This window comes from Trichechus manatus, unplaced genomic scaffold (genome assembly GCF_000243295.1).
Source record: "Trichechus manatus latirostris isolate Lorelei unplaced genomic scaffold, TriManLat1.0 scaffold00016, whole genome shotgun sequence".
Lineage (NCBI taxonomy): Eukaryota > Metazoa > Chordata > Mammalia > Sirenia > Trichechidae > Trichechus > Trichechus manatus.
The window spans coordinates 31,861-50,935 of NW_004443952.1; the positions used below are offsets into that span (position 1 = coordinate 31,861).

Below are 19,075 nucleotides of genomic sequence, written 5' to 3' on the forward strand. Positions count from 1 at the left end.
CATTTTCTTTGTTCCTCTCACTCTTTTGTGCTGAATTCCTTGTTTGTGAAATTTCTTTCGTTTCTTTCATTATTGTAGATTTTGTGTTTACTGAGACTTTGTTTTTCTTCTTTATTTTGATGAGTATGTTAACTTTTTTGTGGTTATCTTGAAATTTACCCTTATCTTTTATTACAGTCTTTTATTACTTGATTTCACCTTGACTCCCTCTCGATTAGAAAGTTCTATATCTACACCATGTATTCCCCTTTTTGCTGTTCTGACATTGTTGTCATTTATAGATTGACATCTCTTGTTCCCTGTTCTGAATCTTTTAGTTTTGTTTTATCCTTGAGAGTTCATTACCTCGGTCATTATTTGGCTGATACTGACCTATGTCCTAGATTCCGGTTGTTGTCTCATGTTGTTGGTTCTCTAACCAAAGGACTCCCTTTGATAATTCTTGTACATTTGGTTTGGTTTTTACAAATTTCCTTAATTTCTGTTTATCTGGAAATATCTTAACTTTGCCATCATATTTGAGAGAGAACTTTGCAGGGTATATTATTCTTGGTTGGCAATTTTTTTCTTTCAAGGTTTTATGTATATCTTCCCATTGCCTTCTTGCCTGAATGGTTTCTTCTGAGTAATCAAAGCTTAGTCTTATTGCTTCCCCTTTGTATGTGACTTTTCGTTTTTCTTGAGCTGCTTTTAGGATTCTTTCTTTGCCTTTGGTTTTGTTGAGTGTGATTATGATATGTCTTGGTGACTTTCGTTTGGGGTCTATCCTACATGGAGTTCGTTGAGCTTCTTGAATGGTCAGGTTTTCATCTTTCATGATATTAGGGAAGTTTTCTATCAGCAAATCTTCAATGATCTTCTCTGTGTTTTCCATTTCCTCCACCTGTTCTGGAACTCTGATCACATGCAAATTTTTGCCCTTGATTGTATCCCACAGAGTTCTTATGTTTTCTTCATTCTTTTCTCTGATTTTTCCTCAAAGTGGCATCAATGGATTTGTCTTCAATTTTGCTTATTCTATCTTCCATTGTTTCAAATTTGATCCTAAAATCTTCTACTGCATTGTCCATTTCTAAAATTTTGTTGTTTATCATTTGAATTCCTAATTTCTGTTTTTGTATGACTTCTAATTGTTTATTTATTTTGATATTTTATTCTTGTATTACTTTTCTGAATTCTTCTTTTGCTTTGCCTGTGTTTCCCTTGATTTTGGCTATGTTTTGGTTGTTTTTGTCTGCATTTTCCTTGATCTTTTCCCTAATCTCTTGGAGAACCCTGAATATTAGACTTTTGAATTCCCTCTCAGATAGTTCCATTGCCTTTTCTTCTGCTGGAAGGTAAACTGCTGTTTTATTCTGGTTGCTTACTGGAGCCATCTTGTCCTGTTTTTTTTTTTTTTTTAATGTTTTGATACTGTCTGCGTCTCCAAGACATTCAGGTTTTATTTTATTTATTTATTTATTGTAGGTTTGTTTTGTTTGCTTATGTCTGGGCATGCTTTGTTGCTTGCTCGTTTGTGGGCATGATAGTTCTACCACATTGTCCTGGTGTGCAGGGCCAGTTGCTCAGCTATGGTGTAGCAAGGCAGGTTCAGCAGGAAGGGAAGGGGTGGAGATAGGTCATTTGTTTGCAGCATGAACTAGACCAGGAGCTGGAATGGGGCTGCTGTGGTCTGCAGGGGGGAGGGGTCCCAAACAGTCTGCGAAGGCCCTGAGGTCTGGACTGGGTCCCCTTGGGGCTGTGGCAGGCAGCAGAAGGGGTCTGGAGCCAGCGGGAATGGGCCCGGGGTCTGGGCTGGGTCCCCTCGGGGCCATGGCGGGCAGCAGGAGGGGTCCAGAGCTGGTGGGAAGGGGCTTGGGATCCAGGTAGGGTCCCCTGGTTGCTACAGCGCATGGGGGGGAGGGATCTGGAGCGGGCAGGAAGGGGCCTGGGATCCAGGCTGGATACCCTAGGTGCCATGGCGGGTTGTGGGAGGGGTCTGGAGCCAATGGGAAGGGGCCTGGGGTCCAGGCTGGGTCTCCTCAGGGTCATGGGTGGTGGTGTGAGGGTTCTGGAGCTGGCAGGAAGGGACCTGGTGTCTGGGCCAGGTCCCCTGCATGCTGCAGCGGGCAGCAGGAGGGGTCCGGAGCCAGCAGGAAGGGGCTTAGGGTCCAGGCCCCCTCAGGACCTTGGGCAGTGGCAGAGAAGAGAGGTGGGGTGGGTGAAGGCAGGGCAGGGCAGAGAGGGCTAGATGGAGGATGACAATAGGGTGCATTGCTACTTTGATTCCTGGTAGTCAGGGTTGCCATGTTGGGACAGTTATAGCAGCTGTTCACCAGAGGGGTGGGGGTTGTAGGAGCATGCTCTTGTGGTTACCAGGTGAGAGATGCAGCCAGCAAACATGGTCTTACTTAGTCCTAGGTGTGTCCACACCGTATCTCTATCTCCTATTGGGAATTACGTGGAGGTGCCCTTCTGCGTGCGGGGGTTGTTGGCTGTATCCCAAGATGGCAACACTGAGTCATGCCGTTTGGTCAGAAACCTCCACTCCTATCTCTAGTCCCTCCTCGTTTTCTATCAGTTTCTTCTCCTCAATGACTTCCAATCTAATACTTTATCCCTTTATTTAAGGTTCAGGGTTCTAGGATTGACGTCTGTATCTTTTTTACTTGGTTTTTCGGGTCTTTGTTGCAGCAGGATTGCTAAGTGCATCTAACTAATCCACCATCTTGGCTCTGCTTCCAAGACCTATGTTTTAAAAAATGTTTTCTACTAGAGAATTATGCTGATGGTTTATAAATATAACTTATCCATATCTATCCTATAACATGGAGCCCTGGTGGCCCAGTGGTTAAGAGCTCAGCTGCTAACCAAAAGGTCAGCAGTTCGCATCTACCAGCTGCTCCTTGGAAACCCTATGGGGCAGTTCTACTCTGTTCTATAGGGTCACTATGGGGCAGAATTGACTCAACAGCAATGGGTTTGCCCTATAACATGGAGTCTCTGGGTGGTGCAAAGCAAAAGGTTGCTGGTTCAAATCCACCCAAAGGCACCTTGGAAGAAAGGCCTGGTGATATGCTTCCCAAAAAGCAGCCATTGAAAACGCTATGGAGCAAAGTTCTACTCTGACACGTATTGGGTTGCCATGAGTTGGAATTGATTCAATGGCAACTGGTACTGGTACTCTATAACACAAACAAACAAACTTCTTTGTACTTAAAATACAAATATTCGCTATGTTGATTTAAGTGTTCTAACTTGCTCCTAAATTTCTTTTCCCGAAAATGATGGCAAAAGTACTTTGTTTATTTTAACTTGACTCATCTTTCGCAACCCAGTTTAATCATTTTACAGATTTCCTTTTGAAATAAATGGGCCTTGTTAGTCAGACCAGTGGCAGACTTTTGCCATTCAATAACCTATGCAAGAGACATCTTTAGTCAAATTTGTGTATCAAATTTTCTTGTATGCTCCTTTTTTCCCTAATAAATGCAGTACTAAAGTGTTGGTACAATAGCACCTTATTAATTCAAAGGGAATAATGCCAACATGACCATAAAATATTTGAATTACAGAAATATATTTAGAGAAATCTATTTTATTACTTTCAAGTACATATCATAGACTAAGGTACAAATGTCTACTAATAAAAGGAAAAAAGTAAATAAAATTTTTTTCTAGTGACCATAAAATATCATAAAAATAAAATTAATGAAAAATCTTAAAGATAATGTTTGATTTCATTTTAAATTGATTAGTAGACTCAGTTCTTAAAGTTTGATTTCATTTTAAATTGATTACTAGACTCAGTTGTTATAGGAAGATTTCTTGATTCTTATATTAAAATTATGAAAATCTTTATTGAATCATAAGAGGCTTTTTTTTTAAAGAAAGATATGCTATGTCTGAATGAATGCAATTTTGAATTAGTGATGTATGAATTAATAAGTATTGGAAGATATCTGGAAACCCTGGTGGCATAGTAGTTAAGTGCTATGGCTGCTAACCAAAACGTTGGCAGTTCAAATCCACCAGGCACTCCTCAGAAACTCTACGGGGCAGTTCTACTCTGACCTATAGTGTCGCTATGAGTTGAAATCTACTCGACAGCAACGGCTTTGGTGGGTTTTTTGGAAGATAGCTATTCCCTCCTCTAAGTATTTGATTGGTTCCTTATTTCCTAGAGAATGATGCCCAGAATTCTTAGTATGGTAATTTTATTGCCAGTCACAATCTTTTTTCTACCTGATGTTCAGCTTCTCCAGACTGTGATAGATCAAAGAGCTATTCTGTAGACCCCCTTTGCAAACTTAGCTTATCCTTAAGTCATTTCCAGTGCCAAGGATCCTACCACTCAGCTTTTCTGTAAAGGACCACCTTGTGAGCCCTGTCTAAATCCAATTTATTCTAGAATTATCTTAATTTAAAATTGAATTCAGGTGGGTCTCTGTCAGTATACAGTATAGAGTAGATCTACCAGAGTTATGCCTACAGATGATACAAGGTCAATGTCTTGGGTCAAAAGAGGAAAAGCCAAAGCCAATGTGATTTACTTGTTTCTAGCTTTGAGCCATTCATCATAATGCCAAACTCCTATTTCAGAGTCCCTTTATTTATGCTAGTTGACATAAATTCCCTACCTGTATTCTCCTATAAAATATTTCTTAAGTTTATAGCTGGGCATTAAAGGGTGTTGTAGTTCCGATGGTAGTTTTTCTATTTAGAGGTCCCTCTTTCTGATATTAATGATTAACCAGAGAACTAACTTATCCAAATTCTTTAAACTCAGTTTATTCAAAAGGAGAGTAACTTCAAGAAGGTTTTATCCATGGTTTACTGCTACCTCCAGCCATGGGCCTTTTGGGTATATTTTGTTTTTTAATCTTTCTGGGGAAAAGCTGGGGACAGGAACAAACGTAAGTAGAGCAACTCATCTTCATTTTTCAGTGTATCTTAGTTGTGATGAGTGAAAAAGTAAATTCAACAGACTGTGTTAACTAGAAAATAGGTTTCTACTTTTGAAGCACCAAATGAACAGTCTGGTCTCTGAATGAGAAAGTCATGGAGGGATTTTGATTTGATGAGTGGCTAACAACATGGCAGTTTTTTATGGGATTGTTATTTATAAATATTTAAATAAATGGTTATTCGAATTTCTCTTGAAAAAAACACAAAATAAAACTTAAGATAATAAACTTTGTTGGCATTTATGGCTTATTTTTATTTGGTGCTTCGTTTTCTTTGTATTTTTTATGGACTATAGAGAGTTAAGCAAGCATTATTTTGGGTTAATTCTGATACTGTGATTTGAAAAACAATTGCGATTACTCTAGAATTTATGCACTGACTCTTCACAGTTTTAAATGTTATTATTGAAATATTATACATTTTAAACCATATCTTAAAAATAGTGATATATCTAGAAAAAATAGTTTAGTACTGAAAAGGAGCTGGAGATTATCTAACCAACCTATTCATTTTACACATGAGGAAACAAAAGTCCAGATACGGCAAGTGTCTTGCGAAAGTTCACACAGCTAGGGAGAGACAGAAGCAGGAGTGGTATTAAGATCTCCTTTTTCCCACTTTTTTTCTTTTATTTCATCATAAATTTATACATATAAATATACATTAAATATAAACGTATACTTAGGATGTCATAATTTTTTAGCACAGTCCCATCCCCAATCTTTTTAATCACATGGTCATAATTACCCTATTACCTTAGATAGTTTTTATTTATTCCAATTTGAAAGACAGCAGCCAAATCTCAGAAAGGTTGAGATCAAGTGACTTCAAATTAGTGGTAGAACTATGACTAGAAGCTGGGTCTCATGATTCTTGTCCAGTTATTCTGAATTCTTTCTACTGCACTGTACTGGCCCTTAGTAAGCATCTCCTCACTCTCTCTGAAAAAGTGAGAGTGTACTGTTGATAACATGGTAATTAATCAATCACTCAATATATTCAACCAATATTTATTGAGCACCTACCATGTGACAGGCACCAGGGATATAGCAATTGATAAAACATAATTCCTAGAGCTTGCGCTCTAGTGGGAAAAGCAAACAATGAATGAATGAATGAGGTCAAGTAGTTAGTGCTATGAACGAAAAAATAAAGGAGAGTAAGAGGATACAGAAATGGTGAGGTGCTATTTAATGGTGTGGACAGGGAAGGCTTCACTGAGGAGGTGATACTCAAACAAAACCTGAAGGAAGTAAAGGAACAAGCTATGCAAATATCTGTAGAAAAAACATTCCAGCCTCTCTGCAAACTCAGTGGCCTGACCCATCTGCAGTTACTGAAAGAAATTAAGAAAAGTACACAATTCTTCATATGGATAGATTGTGCTACTGACAAGTCAATAAGGCACAATATCTGTATGAAGGGTGGTTACAGAGCCATCTTTTAGAAGCCCCCAAAGACTGGATGTTTTGTCTCCCTCCCACCACCCCTCCCCACCACCATGTAGATAATTCAAAATTAAAATAATACCAAACTGAAAAACACAAAACTCCTAAGACAATAAAGTTAAAATAACTTTGTTCTAGATTTTTCTGGTGGCAAAATTTTTGATAAATTCTGTATAATACAGGAGTTGAAAGTGTTAATTCTGGAAATAGCCTGCTTGGGTTCAATTCCTAGTTTTATAATTATTAGCTGTGTGGCCTTGGGCAAGTTAATTAGCAGTTTCCTCATTTATAAAATGGGCAAAATAATAAAGCTCCTCATTGAGTATAACAACACAATGAGTGTGTATTATATATGTATATATAGAGAGAGCACCGGCGGTGCAGTAGTTAAGAGCTCGGCTGCTAACCAAGTAGCCGACAGTTCGAATCCACCAGCTGCTCCTTGGAAACCCTATGAGACAGTTCTGCTCTATCCTATAGGGTCATTATGAGTCGGAATTGACTCACCGGCAATAGGTTTGGTTTTTGGCGGCGCAATGGTTAAGCACTGGGCTGCTAACTAACATACTAGTGATTCAAACCCACCCAGCGCCTCCACAGGAGAAAAGACCTGGCAATCTGCTCCCACAAGGATTTACAGCCTAAGAAACCACATGAGGCAGTTCTACCAGCTGCTCCATGGAAACCCTATGAGACAGTTCTACCCTATCCTATAGGGTCTCTATGAGTCAGAATTGACTCAACAGCACAGAACAACATATATATGTATATACACATAGTGTTTAGAACATGCCTAGCACATAGTAAGGTTTCAGTAAATGTATCTTACAATTATGAAAGCTGAACTTTTCGCATTTTCAGCTGTCACCTGCTGAGCAGTGGCTGGAAGTCTGGAGATACTTTTCTCACTTTAACAATTTGCCTATAAGTGGTTCCAAATTAGGTGTCATGTAGGGGAACTGCCAGATGCTTTGAAGGATTTAATTGCTTCCAAATTAATTTCATTGTTACTAAATATTTGTTGCTTTTTAAAGACTTTTTAAATGTCGTAGGTTGACAGAAGCCTGCAACAATTCTTCCAGATGGGGTGGGGGGTGCACCCCAAGCCTGTCTGGCCACTTGAATTACTCAGTCACTAAGCTCATTGGAAACCCTATGGGGCAGCTCTACTCTGTCCTATAGGGTCGCTGTGAGTCGGAATCGACTCGATGGCAACAGGTTTTTGTAAGCTCTCTTGGGTTGATTTGCACTTCTTTTTCTATGTAATCTCACTGCTCAAATTAGGTACTTTTATGGTATATAATTAACACCCTAGTTTATTTTTATAAGTTTTCATTCAATAAAACAAACAGAGCCCTACTGGCAAAAAATCACACATTTAAAAATTTGTATTTCAGAAACTTAAGTAGATTCACCCCCTTTCTTGTATAAATCACACGAAAAATAGAAGTAAGGAAACACTCTATGGTTGGGAATAAAACTTGTAACCTTGACCTCAATTACACACATAACAACTGAGAGAGACCTGAATATAAAGCCCTGCCTCAATCACTTACTTACAAGCCCTGTAGCCTTGGTCAAACTGATCTCTCATTATCTGTGCAGTAGGAAGAGTAAAATACATAATCATTGGCTTGTTGTAAAGATGGAAAAGTTGTATGTAAAGTGCTAACACAATCTCTGATATATGGCATCTACTCAATTAGTATTAGTTATTATTAAGTTGTTGTATGATTATTATTATTCAATCTTCAAGGACCTCCATCACTACTTCCACTTCCAAATGAATCCCTCCATCTCACTTGTATTCTATCCTTTTCTTTATCCACATGCTAGAATGACACATACTTCTAAGATTACCTCCTTTCAACTAATTTAGTGAAAAGAATCTTCACATTTATTGAGTACTAGGTGTGCTAAGCACTTTCATTTTCTTGTTTAATTCTTAAAACAGCCTGGTAGAGAAAGTGATATTTTCACAGGTAAGCTATTTTATCCTGAGAGAGGGTTAGTGACTTTACTGTGGTCACTCAAGCAGCAAATGTTGCTGTTTATCTCATTGGGAAAAATATTGACCCTGTTTACATGTGCCACTCAACGCCATTAAAAATCTTCCCTAGCTGCAGTAGTTCTGGGAAGATACTATTACCATTTCAAATGTAGACTAAACCTCCAGCTCTATTACTCAGGTCTCAGTTCCAAGCTTATTTCTTCTTAGAAACTATGCTAAAATTATCATAGATCCCAAATAAATTTTGATATAAAAATATAATGTTAAGTTGAAGTATTTTACCTGGATCCACAATAACCCCCATGGAAGCTGCAGTCAAGAAATCAAACGACATATCAAATGAACATATTACATTGGGCAAATCTGCTGCAAAAGACCTCTTTAAAGTATTGAAAAGCAAAGACGTCATTTTGAGGACTAAGGTGTGCCTGACCCAAGCCATGGTATTTTCAGTCTCCTCATATGCGTGTGAAAGCTGGACAATGAATAAGGGAGACCAAAGAAGAATTGATGCCTTTGAGTTATAGTGTTGACAAAGAATGTTAAATATACCGTGGAGTGCCAGAAGAATGAACAAATCTGCCTTGGAAGAAGTACAGCCAGGATGCTCCTTAGAGGCAAAGATGGCGAGACTTCATCTCACATACTTTGGCCATGTTGTCAGGAGGGACCAGTCCCTGGATAAGGACATCATGCTTGATAGAGGGTCAATGAAAAAGAGGAAGACCCTCAACGAGGTGGATTGACACAGTGGCTGCAACAATGAGCTCAAACATAGCAATGATTGTGAGGATAGCACAGGACCAGGCAGTGTTTCATTCTGTTATTTATAGGGTCACTATGAATCGGAACTGACTCGATGGCACCTAACAACAAAAAGTTCAAATAACATATCTATTTTAAATTGAATCTCTCAAGAGAGAGAAAAAATGTCAGCAGTATAAGAAAATATGTTGTGTAAAGACACTGATACTTCTCTCTTTCTTTTTCAACAGGTATGTCATTTCAGCACCAAAACTATTTCGTGTTGGAGGATCTGAAAATGTTGTAATTCAAGTTTATGGATACACAGAAGCATTTGATGCAACAATCTCTATTAAAAGTTACCCAGATAAGAAATTTCAATACTCTTCAGGCTATGTTCATTTATCTCCAGAAAATAAATTCCAAAACTCTGCAATCTTAACAGTATGTATTTATCCTTCATTTTCTTTATGTATGTATACAGAATATTATCAGGAAAATATTTGCAAAATTTGAATATTGATAAAATAGAAATTTGGTCATTTACACCACTATACCACTATGTGATTATTAGATGATGTCAGTCCGTAATGATAATCTGGGTGAAACAGAAAATTATAAATAGAATTATGGCTGATTTTTGAGCAATGCATGTAAATTTTCAGCAGTGCATGTCAGTCAGTAATGATAATCTGGGTGAAACAGGAAATTATAAGTAGAATTGTGGCTGCTTTTTGAGCAATGCATGTAAATTTTAAGTTCTTATTCGAAAGTAAAGTCTTATTAAGGTGGAAATATTTGGAGATGAATTGAAAATACTTGTTTACTGTGAAAATTCTAGTTGCAAAGAAATAGAGAAATGTGAATTATGCCTATTGCACTGCCCACAAAAACCCATTGATGCTACTGACCATTTGTTTAAACTCTAGTATTGTACAATTAGAGCTTCTAATTGATTACTAAATAAAGTTATTTATTACTAAAGTGAATAGTTCTCATTGACAACCTGTAGTTAATAGAAAGAAAGCCTGGAACAAACAACCTTTGTTTCTATGGAGACATTATGGTATAGATTGATTAGAAAAGTGCTCACAACTCATTTCTTATTAAAAATTCTGATGCTGAGTTAAATTTTTTTAATTACAAAAATTTCCATACTAAGTTTACTGTTTATTCTCCTAAGTGAATATATACAACCAAAAAATATAATTTTGAATTCCAATATAAATTCAAAAGTCAAAGAATATCAGACTTGGAAGGGGATATAGGGTTCATTCAGACAAGTGTTTCTCTAAACCAAGTTCTTTATAAAGAAATTAAAATTCAAAATTTTGTAGAGCTTAAAATTTGGATTTTATTGATTTTGTAGCTTTATTAGAATTTCTTTTATAAATTTGTTTTGATTTTATAGTTATGTAAAACTCATAAGCATAAGAAGTTTATACGTAGTTTTAGGTTTGTATGGTTTTAAGAAACATTGCAATAAAAATAATTTAAATCAAAACTGAGGTTCTACTAGAAACTTTTTCCCTTTGAAGTCTGAGAAACACTGATGTAAATAAGTTCTAGCCAAACATAGGAATTCTTTCATTAATGTTCTTGATAATAAATGCTCTAATCTCTTAACAAATACTTCCACTTATTTGGTTTATTAAAATTTAAAATTATTTTCCCAAAAGCGTTACTTTCAGGAGATTCTCTCTTATCTGCTATGACAGGGCCTAGTAGTTGCCTGCAGGGTAGCCACTAGCCACTTAAGGCTGTTTATATTTAAATTTAATCAAAATTAAGAATTCAGTTCCTTAGTCAAACCAACCACATTTCAAGTGCTCAATAGCCATATGTGGCTAGTGGCTACCATATTGCACAGCACAGATAACATTTCCATCATCCCAGAAAGTTATATTGCACAGGCTGAGTTAGATGTTTAATTTAAAAAGTAGATTAAGTTGGGGAATCATAAAAATTGATGCATATATTAAGCATTTCATTGTATCTTAGCATTATAATGCATATTGATTTGCTAATTGTTTGATATTAGTTCAATATCTTTTCTTTAAGTATGAGTGCACTGGTTGGAGCTTTAAGTGTTATTTATTACATAAGTTGCACCTTAACAACACATATTTGTTTTGCAATTTCTGTTTCTTTAAAGTTTCTTGAAAGTATTTATAGATATTTGCAAAGTAATCTGAGTGCAGAATCTTTATAGTTTCTTATCTAAAGTTTTGTAGTAATCTCACTTACATCTAATTCCATAGCAATTGGTTTATTGATTAACTTTTATCCTGTGTTTCCAAAGCCTGCAACGAAGTTTTCATAGGGACACTTCTTTTTCTTTTGTTATTTTTTATGTATTAAATGTTCAATTATTTAATGTAAAGTAGATAATTACAATCACATACACAAACTGGGAACAACACAGCTAATTCTTGGAAAGCACGCAGCTCAACCCATGGGAGCAGAACTATGTAGGTGTATTACACATGTTCTGAGCATCAGTCAGGTTGCTGTACTGAGGGACTGGAGAGCACGGGGTAGTCCAGTGAGCTGATTAAGTGAAAATTTGTTAAAAGAATGTATGTATTAGTTTTACTAAATACATACATACTCATATATATAGTATATACATATATAGTAAAATCTGCACAAGCCAGAAACTGTGTAAGGTGGAAACCTGTCAGAGAAGGAAAACTCAAGATATTTTCCACTAAAATGAGCGATAGAAAAGTGGTAAGACTGCACCCTGTCAAAGGCAGGAAACTTGCAAGACCTGGGAAAACAAGGCAGTCCCATGAAGTTCTGGCTCTCACAGCTTTCACTGTATATATGTACAATTTGGGAAACATGCAACCAAAAAGGCTTTTAATTGCTGAAGCTAAATTTTTGTTATGATATTAAGACACTGAAGGGCTTTGAGCAAAATTTATTTACCACTGTAGTTTCTGTAGGAGTCCCTGGGTAGTACAAACAATTAATGCACTTGACTACTAACCAAAAGGTTAGATGGTCAAATCCACCCAGAGGCACTAGGAAGAAAGGTCTGGTGATCTACTTCCAAAATACCAGCCATTGAAAATTCTGTGGAGCACACTTCTACTCTGACGCACTCGGGGTCACCATGAGTTGGAGTCAATTCAATGGCAACTGGTAGTTCCTGTACCACTTTTTAAATGATTAGCTACACATAATCATTTTTTATTGCAATGAGATTACAGTGGTATTTAGAAAGCCAACATATTTTATTACATTAAAATTACTCTTTTCCATCAACATTTTCTTTTATAGATACAGCCCAAACAATTACCTGAAGGCCAAAATCCAGTTTCATATGTGTATCTGGATGTGGTAGCAAAGCATTTTTCAAAATCAAAAAAAGTGCCAATAACCTATGACAATGGATTTCTCTTCATTCATACAGACAAACCCGTTTACACTCCGGACCAGTCAGGTAGAGTATAAGATACTTCTTTCTCCATGGGGAAAAAAATTGACACTATATCGTATAACTTTTTAACACCTGAAATTAAGTAGACAAAGGTTTTCAACTTGCTCAAAAAAACCTCAGTTCCCAGTGACTTTTAAACTTGTAAATAACATCCTAATTTTAAACTTATATGGAAATTGACAAATTGCAAAATCAACAATTATATTATCTGCCCCATCTGTTGTTTCCAAGTAGAAAAAGATTTTTAAAAACTATAAAATGTTGTGCTATGTCTTATTTATTAAACAAATATAAGAACTTAATTGCAAAAACAATCTTGGCAATGGGAAAATAATTTATTATAGAGCAATTTATATATTTAAAAAAGTTCATTGACTTTGGAGCTAATCTCCAAATTTAGAAAACAAATCCAACTCTAGAGGATCAAAAACAGATGTTTTAGCAAAGAATAAACTAGATCACAGAAATATATAGATACTAATTTTCCAAGGGAATCCACCTAAGAAAGATTCTGTTAAAACCATGTCCCATATTAATAGTTCTGTTTTTAGAGGGGAAAAGTGCAGGATAGTCACTAAAAACACTGTGATTGAGGAATGGCTGGAATTGTTCCCAATGTACCAAAAGTAAAATACAGAAAAGTGTCAATGCTGCCCAAATATGTTCATGCGTTTGCAAAAACTTCAATTGCCCATTTCTCCCTTTTACCATCATTGCCTTTTGAGCAATGATAGGATTAGGAGTGAAGAGTGTGTGGGGAGGGAGGAATGTGGCAAGAGGCAATTTGGAGAGGTTATGGAGTTTCAGTCAAGATATTCCTACTGAAGAAAAGAGGGAGGCAGGGAGGACCAGCCAGGTTTGTTGAAAAGCTTTGAACACAGCAGATTCTCGTTAAATGTTGGTTGATGTAGATGATAACAGTAGTGGGATGGAATCAGGCTACACCATTATCATTTCATCAGAAGTACCTGTTATGATCACCTCAGAAAGGCCTAGAGAGGGTAGAGATATTGCCACCAGTTTGGACAGAATGTCATTGCCAGAATAGTCCCATCTCCTTGACTTCAAGAAGATGACTTCGTATATAAGAAAACACTCTGCCCATGAGACTTGAGTACTTTTGAACATAATCATATCTAGCAATAGTGAATCCTCACTCTTTTCCTCCTCCTGTAGTGTAGGATGCTTCATTAATGGGATCCTGTTGACACTACCTCTGTCAACATTAGGGTCCTCTGTCTTTGTCCAATAAAGAGTCTGATACCTAGGGCCTGAGGCCTTTCTTAACTATTAAGGCTTTCCTTAAGAACTGCCTCATTTACTATGTCTCTATCAGGACTTTACTGTAAGAAGATGTGGTATTCTCATCTATTCTAACCATGGAGGAAAATTGGGGAATTTTCTCTAAATATTGTCCCCTTAATAAAAGCTAGACTCTGAAGCCAGGCTGTCTGGCTTCAAATCCCAGCTTTGGCAGTTATTAGCGAAGCATCCCTGGACAAGTTACTCAACCTCTCTGTGCCCCACTTTCCTCATTTATAAAATGGAAATAATAATAGATCTTACCTCAGACGGTTGCTGTTAGAATGAAATGAACGCATACAAGTAAACCACTTAAACAGTGTCTAACATATATAGTAAGCACTAGGAGAGTGTTTTCCATTATCATTTAATCTAACGAGTAGCACGAAGCCTTATTTACACAGAAGAAAAAGAATTACTTAAAAGTAATTTTTTGAAAAATGATTACATCTTGCTATTTATAACTCAATGTCCTGCTGGGCATACTTAATCTGAAGATCCTTAAGGGATTTTTTTTTTTAGTATAAGCATCTTTAGGATAAAGGCTTAAATCTTCAAGGCCTTCCTTATAGGATAAATGACTTTGGAATATTGGCCACAATCCTTCAATTCCACAGAGCCTGCCAGCCAACCTGACCTGTTTCCAGTTCCTTTCTCACACTATGTTCCCATCCATATTAAGGCCTGAGTAACATGCCATTACCTCTGCCCGGTACATTTTTGCCCCTCCTTTACCTTAACTCCTACTCAGCCCTTAAATGTCATTGCAGGATCCTTCCATGGTGAAACTTCCCCTTATCTCCCTGACGGTTTCAAACCTTCCTCATCTACACTCTAATAACGCCAGGCGGGTGTCCTTTGCAGCTCCTTACACCCTTGGAATTTTACATATATGTGTGTGATTATGGAACCCTGGTGGCGCAGTGGTTAAGAGCTCAGGCTGCTAACCAGAAAGGTCAGCAGTTCGAATCCACCAGCTGCCCCTTGGAAACCCGATAGGGCAGTTCCACTCTGTCCTATAGGGTTGCTATGAGTCGGAATCGGCTCGACGGCAATGGGTTTGATTTTGGGTTGTGTGATTAGGTATTTGCCTCTCTTCTCCACTCAGAAGACTTCTATGTCTGATTTGTCTCACCGCTCTATCCTAGTACCTAGCATAGTGCCTGGCACATAAAAGACACTCAATAAGTATTTTTTAAATTAATAAGCAGTATCTTTGATACAAAAATTGATTAATCTTGCCTCAGATACACCATTGCTGTGAATACAGGATTAATTTTCTAACCTAAACACAAACTGGTTTAGAAACTAGAGAGATAGTAATGGTAGAAGTAATAACAACAATAAAAAAATATAAACATTTATTGATTACCTATTATGTACCAGTCTGTGCAAAAGCTTTGTCTCATTCAGTTTTCGTAACAGCACTATAAAGCAGATACTAGCACTCCTGTGTTACAGATGAGGTAACTAAGGCTTATAGCGATTAGGTATGTATCCTGCTCAGGGTCACACTAGGTAGTGGCAGAGGCAAGAGTGAAATCAAATTTAAACTCCAGCGCCTGTGCTCTTAACCATTGGGACGTTCTGCCTCTGGAAGCTTCCCAGTGATGCTCAGGCCAGAACTGGGTTTGTCTTAAGGCAGTAGGGAGGATTCGAGGTGAGAGATGAGATGTGAGGGGAAGGGAAGAGCAGAGTGTCCAGGACTTACCAAGCATTTCCCTTTTATCTTGCGGTCTTAGTGAAATCAGTTTTAGAGAGCTTAACGTGGCTTCTTGTGTAAAGCTTTGCATGATACTCACCCTTTAAAGGGTATTGGGCTTGTGGTGCCAGTTCTATTTTATCTGGTAGGTAAAGTGCTGACCATGAAATGATTTAAGCATCACTAAAACTCTAGAGAAATTATAATACGCCTTTGGAAGGAACTGGATCAGCTTGTCTATGAGTTAAAAGCTAAACAGGTGCTTTTTATTTAAAAGGTAGGGCTCTGTTAACTGACAGAAAGAAATAGAAGAAAAATAACTGTTATTGAGCCCTACCATATACTTTTTTCTAACAATAAGAGAACAACTGTAGGATCTGGCTTAATAAATATAACAAAGCCATGCAATTCAAAACTGCCTATAGCAGCAATAAGAACTAACTTGGGATTGTGTTGGTTTCATAAGTGGAAGAGTGTATGATGTCTGAGTCAAACTACAGTAATTTTCTATTAAGATATTCAATATATTATGCTCCATAAAGCCATATAGTAGATGTCACTTTTTTGCTTCTATGAAATTCTTGATAAACAACAGCCTAATTACCAATGTAACTAATTTTGTACTGTGGGTGATTCCCAAAAAGTTATATGTAAATGTATTTTAATAAAGAGAACTGTACTTTAAATACACTAAAAGAAAATATTTAAAGGAATCTAAGAGAATTCTCCTTAAAAGAGAAGAATCTTTTGTAGAGTATATATTCACAAGCCAACTTTCTTTTTAACATGGATTTTTTGTGTATCGATTGTGTGTATGTTTTTTTATTTAAATGGGACTCATCTCTATTAAGAGTGATTATTTTAAAAATAAAAAGGCCCTTGTGTTTAGCAGTTTTTAATGATGTCAATTATTCTTACAGTAAAGGTTAGAGTTTATTCATTGAATGATGATTTGAAGCCAGCCAAAAGAGAAACTGTCTTAACCTTCGTAGTAAGTATGCTTTTTATTTAAATAATAATTTAACTCATTTTCAGGACAAGATTCAGCATTCTATAACCCTGCCTCACACTACACTAACTCATTCAATGTTTCATAAATGGCTATTGAACACCTACTCAGAGTAGAGCATCCTAGGTCTATATCTCTTCCCAACAGACATACATCAAAAGCTCATAAAAATAAAGTCTCGACAAGCTGAAGGATTTTGAACTAAGCCATTTAAATATATCCTTGGTGATTTCTTTTTTAAAGAATATCAATCACTAAGAATTAATTGAATATCTATTATGTACAGTTGGCCCTCTGTATACACAGGTTCCGCATCTGTGGATTCAACCAACCGTGGATGGAAAATATTCAGGAAAAAAAAAAAGAAGTTCCAAAAAGTAAAACTTGAATATACCTCCAGTCAAGCACTAAGCTGAATCCACTGGAATGCCGTGATGTGTAGGCATACCCTGCTGTAGCCTCCCACCATTTTGGATCCTCAGTCTCTCTCTAGCATTTGTTGTTTGAGCATTGTTCACCTCCTGTCTTGTCATTATTCCCTGAAGAATAGAGTATAACAACTATTTACATAGCATTTATGTTGTATTGGCTGTTATAAGTAATCTAGAGATGGTTTAAAGTATATGGGAGGATATGGGTAGATTATATGCAAATATTATGCAATTTTATATAAGGGACTTGAGCATCTGCAGATTTTGGTGTCCATGGGAGGTCCTGGCACCAATCTCCCGAGGATACCCAGGGACAACTGTATAAGATTTTTGATTTGTACAATTCAAGATAAAAAATAATAATCCATGGTACTTACGCTTAAGGAATTTAGAGTTTATAACTAACATACTAACAATTGGAAAAATAGTGCTAAACCATGAGGTAAAGATCATCAGCTAGCCAACATTTATCAGACATGACATAAACAACAGATGATATGCACATGTACAATAAAGTCCCATGCTCTTACCCAGTTTGCGTCACACCCCTACAAAATTTTTGTGGGAAATAAAATACTACAATTTGTCATAAGAGCATCACCTATTAACAGTAGGTATGTTAGTAATGGTTCTTCATGACAGGTTGGAACACTGTTTCTCCTGCTCAAAAAAAAAAACAAACCAAAACCTTAGAATGCAAGTGAAAACAGAGTGATGTATTAGGATAACTTTGAATCCTTTCTAACTTTCAAAAATCATAAACCTTTCACAAATTTTAAAATCTATTTTAAAATTAATTACTTGTGAAGCAGCAGGGTGTTATTGTGGTTGACAACTATTGATATAGACTGTAAACCCAGGAGTTCAGAAAAGAGAGAGCTTAGAGAGGCCAAGGGAGCCTTCAAGGAAGAGCTGGAATTTGAAGTGGGCTTGGAACAATGAGTGGAATTTAGATATGTGGTAAAGTGGGAGAATTTCTAGAAAAGGAACAAAAGAGAACAAATAGAGTGAGTGATAAGACAGAAAGAAAGGAGCCTGATTTAAGAGCAGAGGCAACCCTGGAAAGCAGAAGGAGATAAAGATTTAGAGTTAGAATAAGGCCAGAGGCTTGGATAACCAGACCTAGAAGTTAAGACTTCTACAACCTGCCACACAAAATCTTAATTATAGATTTATAGCACAGCATTAAGACAAAGAGTGGAAGTGCTGTCTCAGGAAAATTCATAGCAAAGAGCATTGCTACGATAGAAGTGAGGGAGTGTGGAGCAAGGAAAACCACTCAGGGAGGCTGTAGAAATCTAGATGCAGGGAGAGGTGATACAGGATTGGCAGCAAGAGGAATGCAGAGAGAAGCCTCACAGTATGCTAGGATGAGGGAGGTGAGGAGAGGAAGCAAGGAAGAGTGATAGAAATGAGGAAGCTGCTTCACAGAAGTAAAAATAAAATAGAATCCTGGTACCACATGATGAAGCGTGGTTGCTTGTTATCCAGTGTAAGAGCTGCCCCATAAAGAGAGGAGGCCAAGTAGACTGGGGGAGGATCTTGACGGACAGACTGAGGAATCTGATCCCAGAGTGGTAGGGAGTAGTGTGTAGAAAGTATCTTAAAAAAGATACTTGAGAGAGATCATCTTAGAAGCATTGTACAAAGTAGACTGCAGAGAATGATAACAGCTAGGAGGTTATTTAGCTATGATTCTAATTCTTGTTCAAAATAGGCCTTTGTAATTCAAGAAAAAACAAAAACCTTAAAATCCTGACCGTGGATTTCATAGTCATGGCAGATGGTGGTAAGTTTCTGAGTTAAGGCTGAAATGGTCTGCCACATGTAGTCCAAAGAAAGCTGAAACCTCATTTCAATAATTTTCAATAATTTCTAACCCAAACATAAAATGAAATTGGTGGGGAAGCTTTATGAGAACTTTCAAGATTATGTAACCATTTTGAGTGTTTTATCAAGTTCAAAATGTCCATATTGCACATTTATAAAATGTCTAGCTAAGAAATACATTTTATAGCATATTTAATTTAGGA

General features: G+C 37.0%; 1 protein-coding gene across 2 annotated transcripts in view; it reads left to right on the forward strand.

The window, feature by feature from the left end:
• The first annotated feature begins 4,808 nt into the window (after positions 1–4,808).
• The window catches only part of C5 (complement C5), a 114,342-nt gene continuing 100,075 nt past the window's right edge, over positions 4,809–19,075 (forward strand). For both annotated transcript variants that reach the window (XM_023727340.1, XM_004372110.1), the window contains exons 1-4: positions 4,809–4,895; positions 9,402–9,594; positions 12,439–12,601; positions 16,523–16,593. In XM_023727340.1, coding sequence (XP_023583108.1) covers positions 4,831–4,895; positions 9,402–9,594; positions 12,439–12,601; positions 16,523–16,593 — 492 coding nt within the window. In that variant the 5' untranslated portion in view covers positions 4,809–4,830. The remainder of the gene's footprint in view (positions 4,896–9,401; positions 9,595–12,438; positions 12,602–16,522; positions 16,594–19,075) is intronic.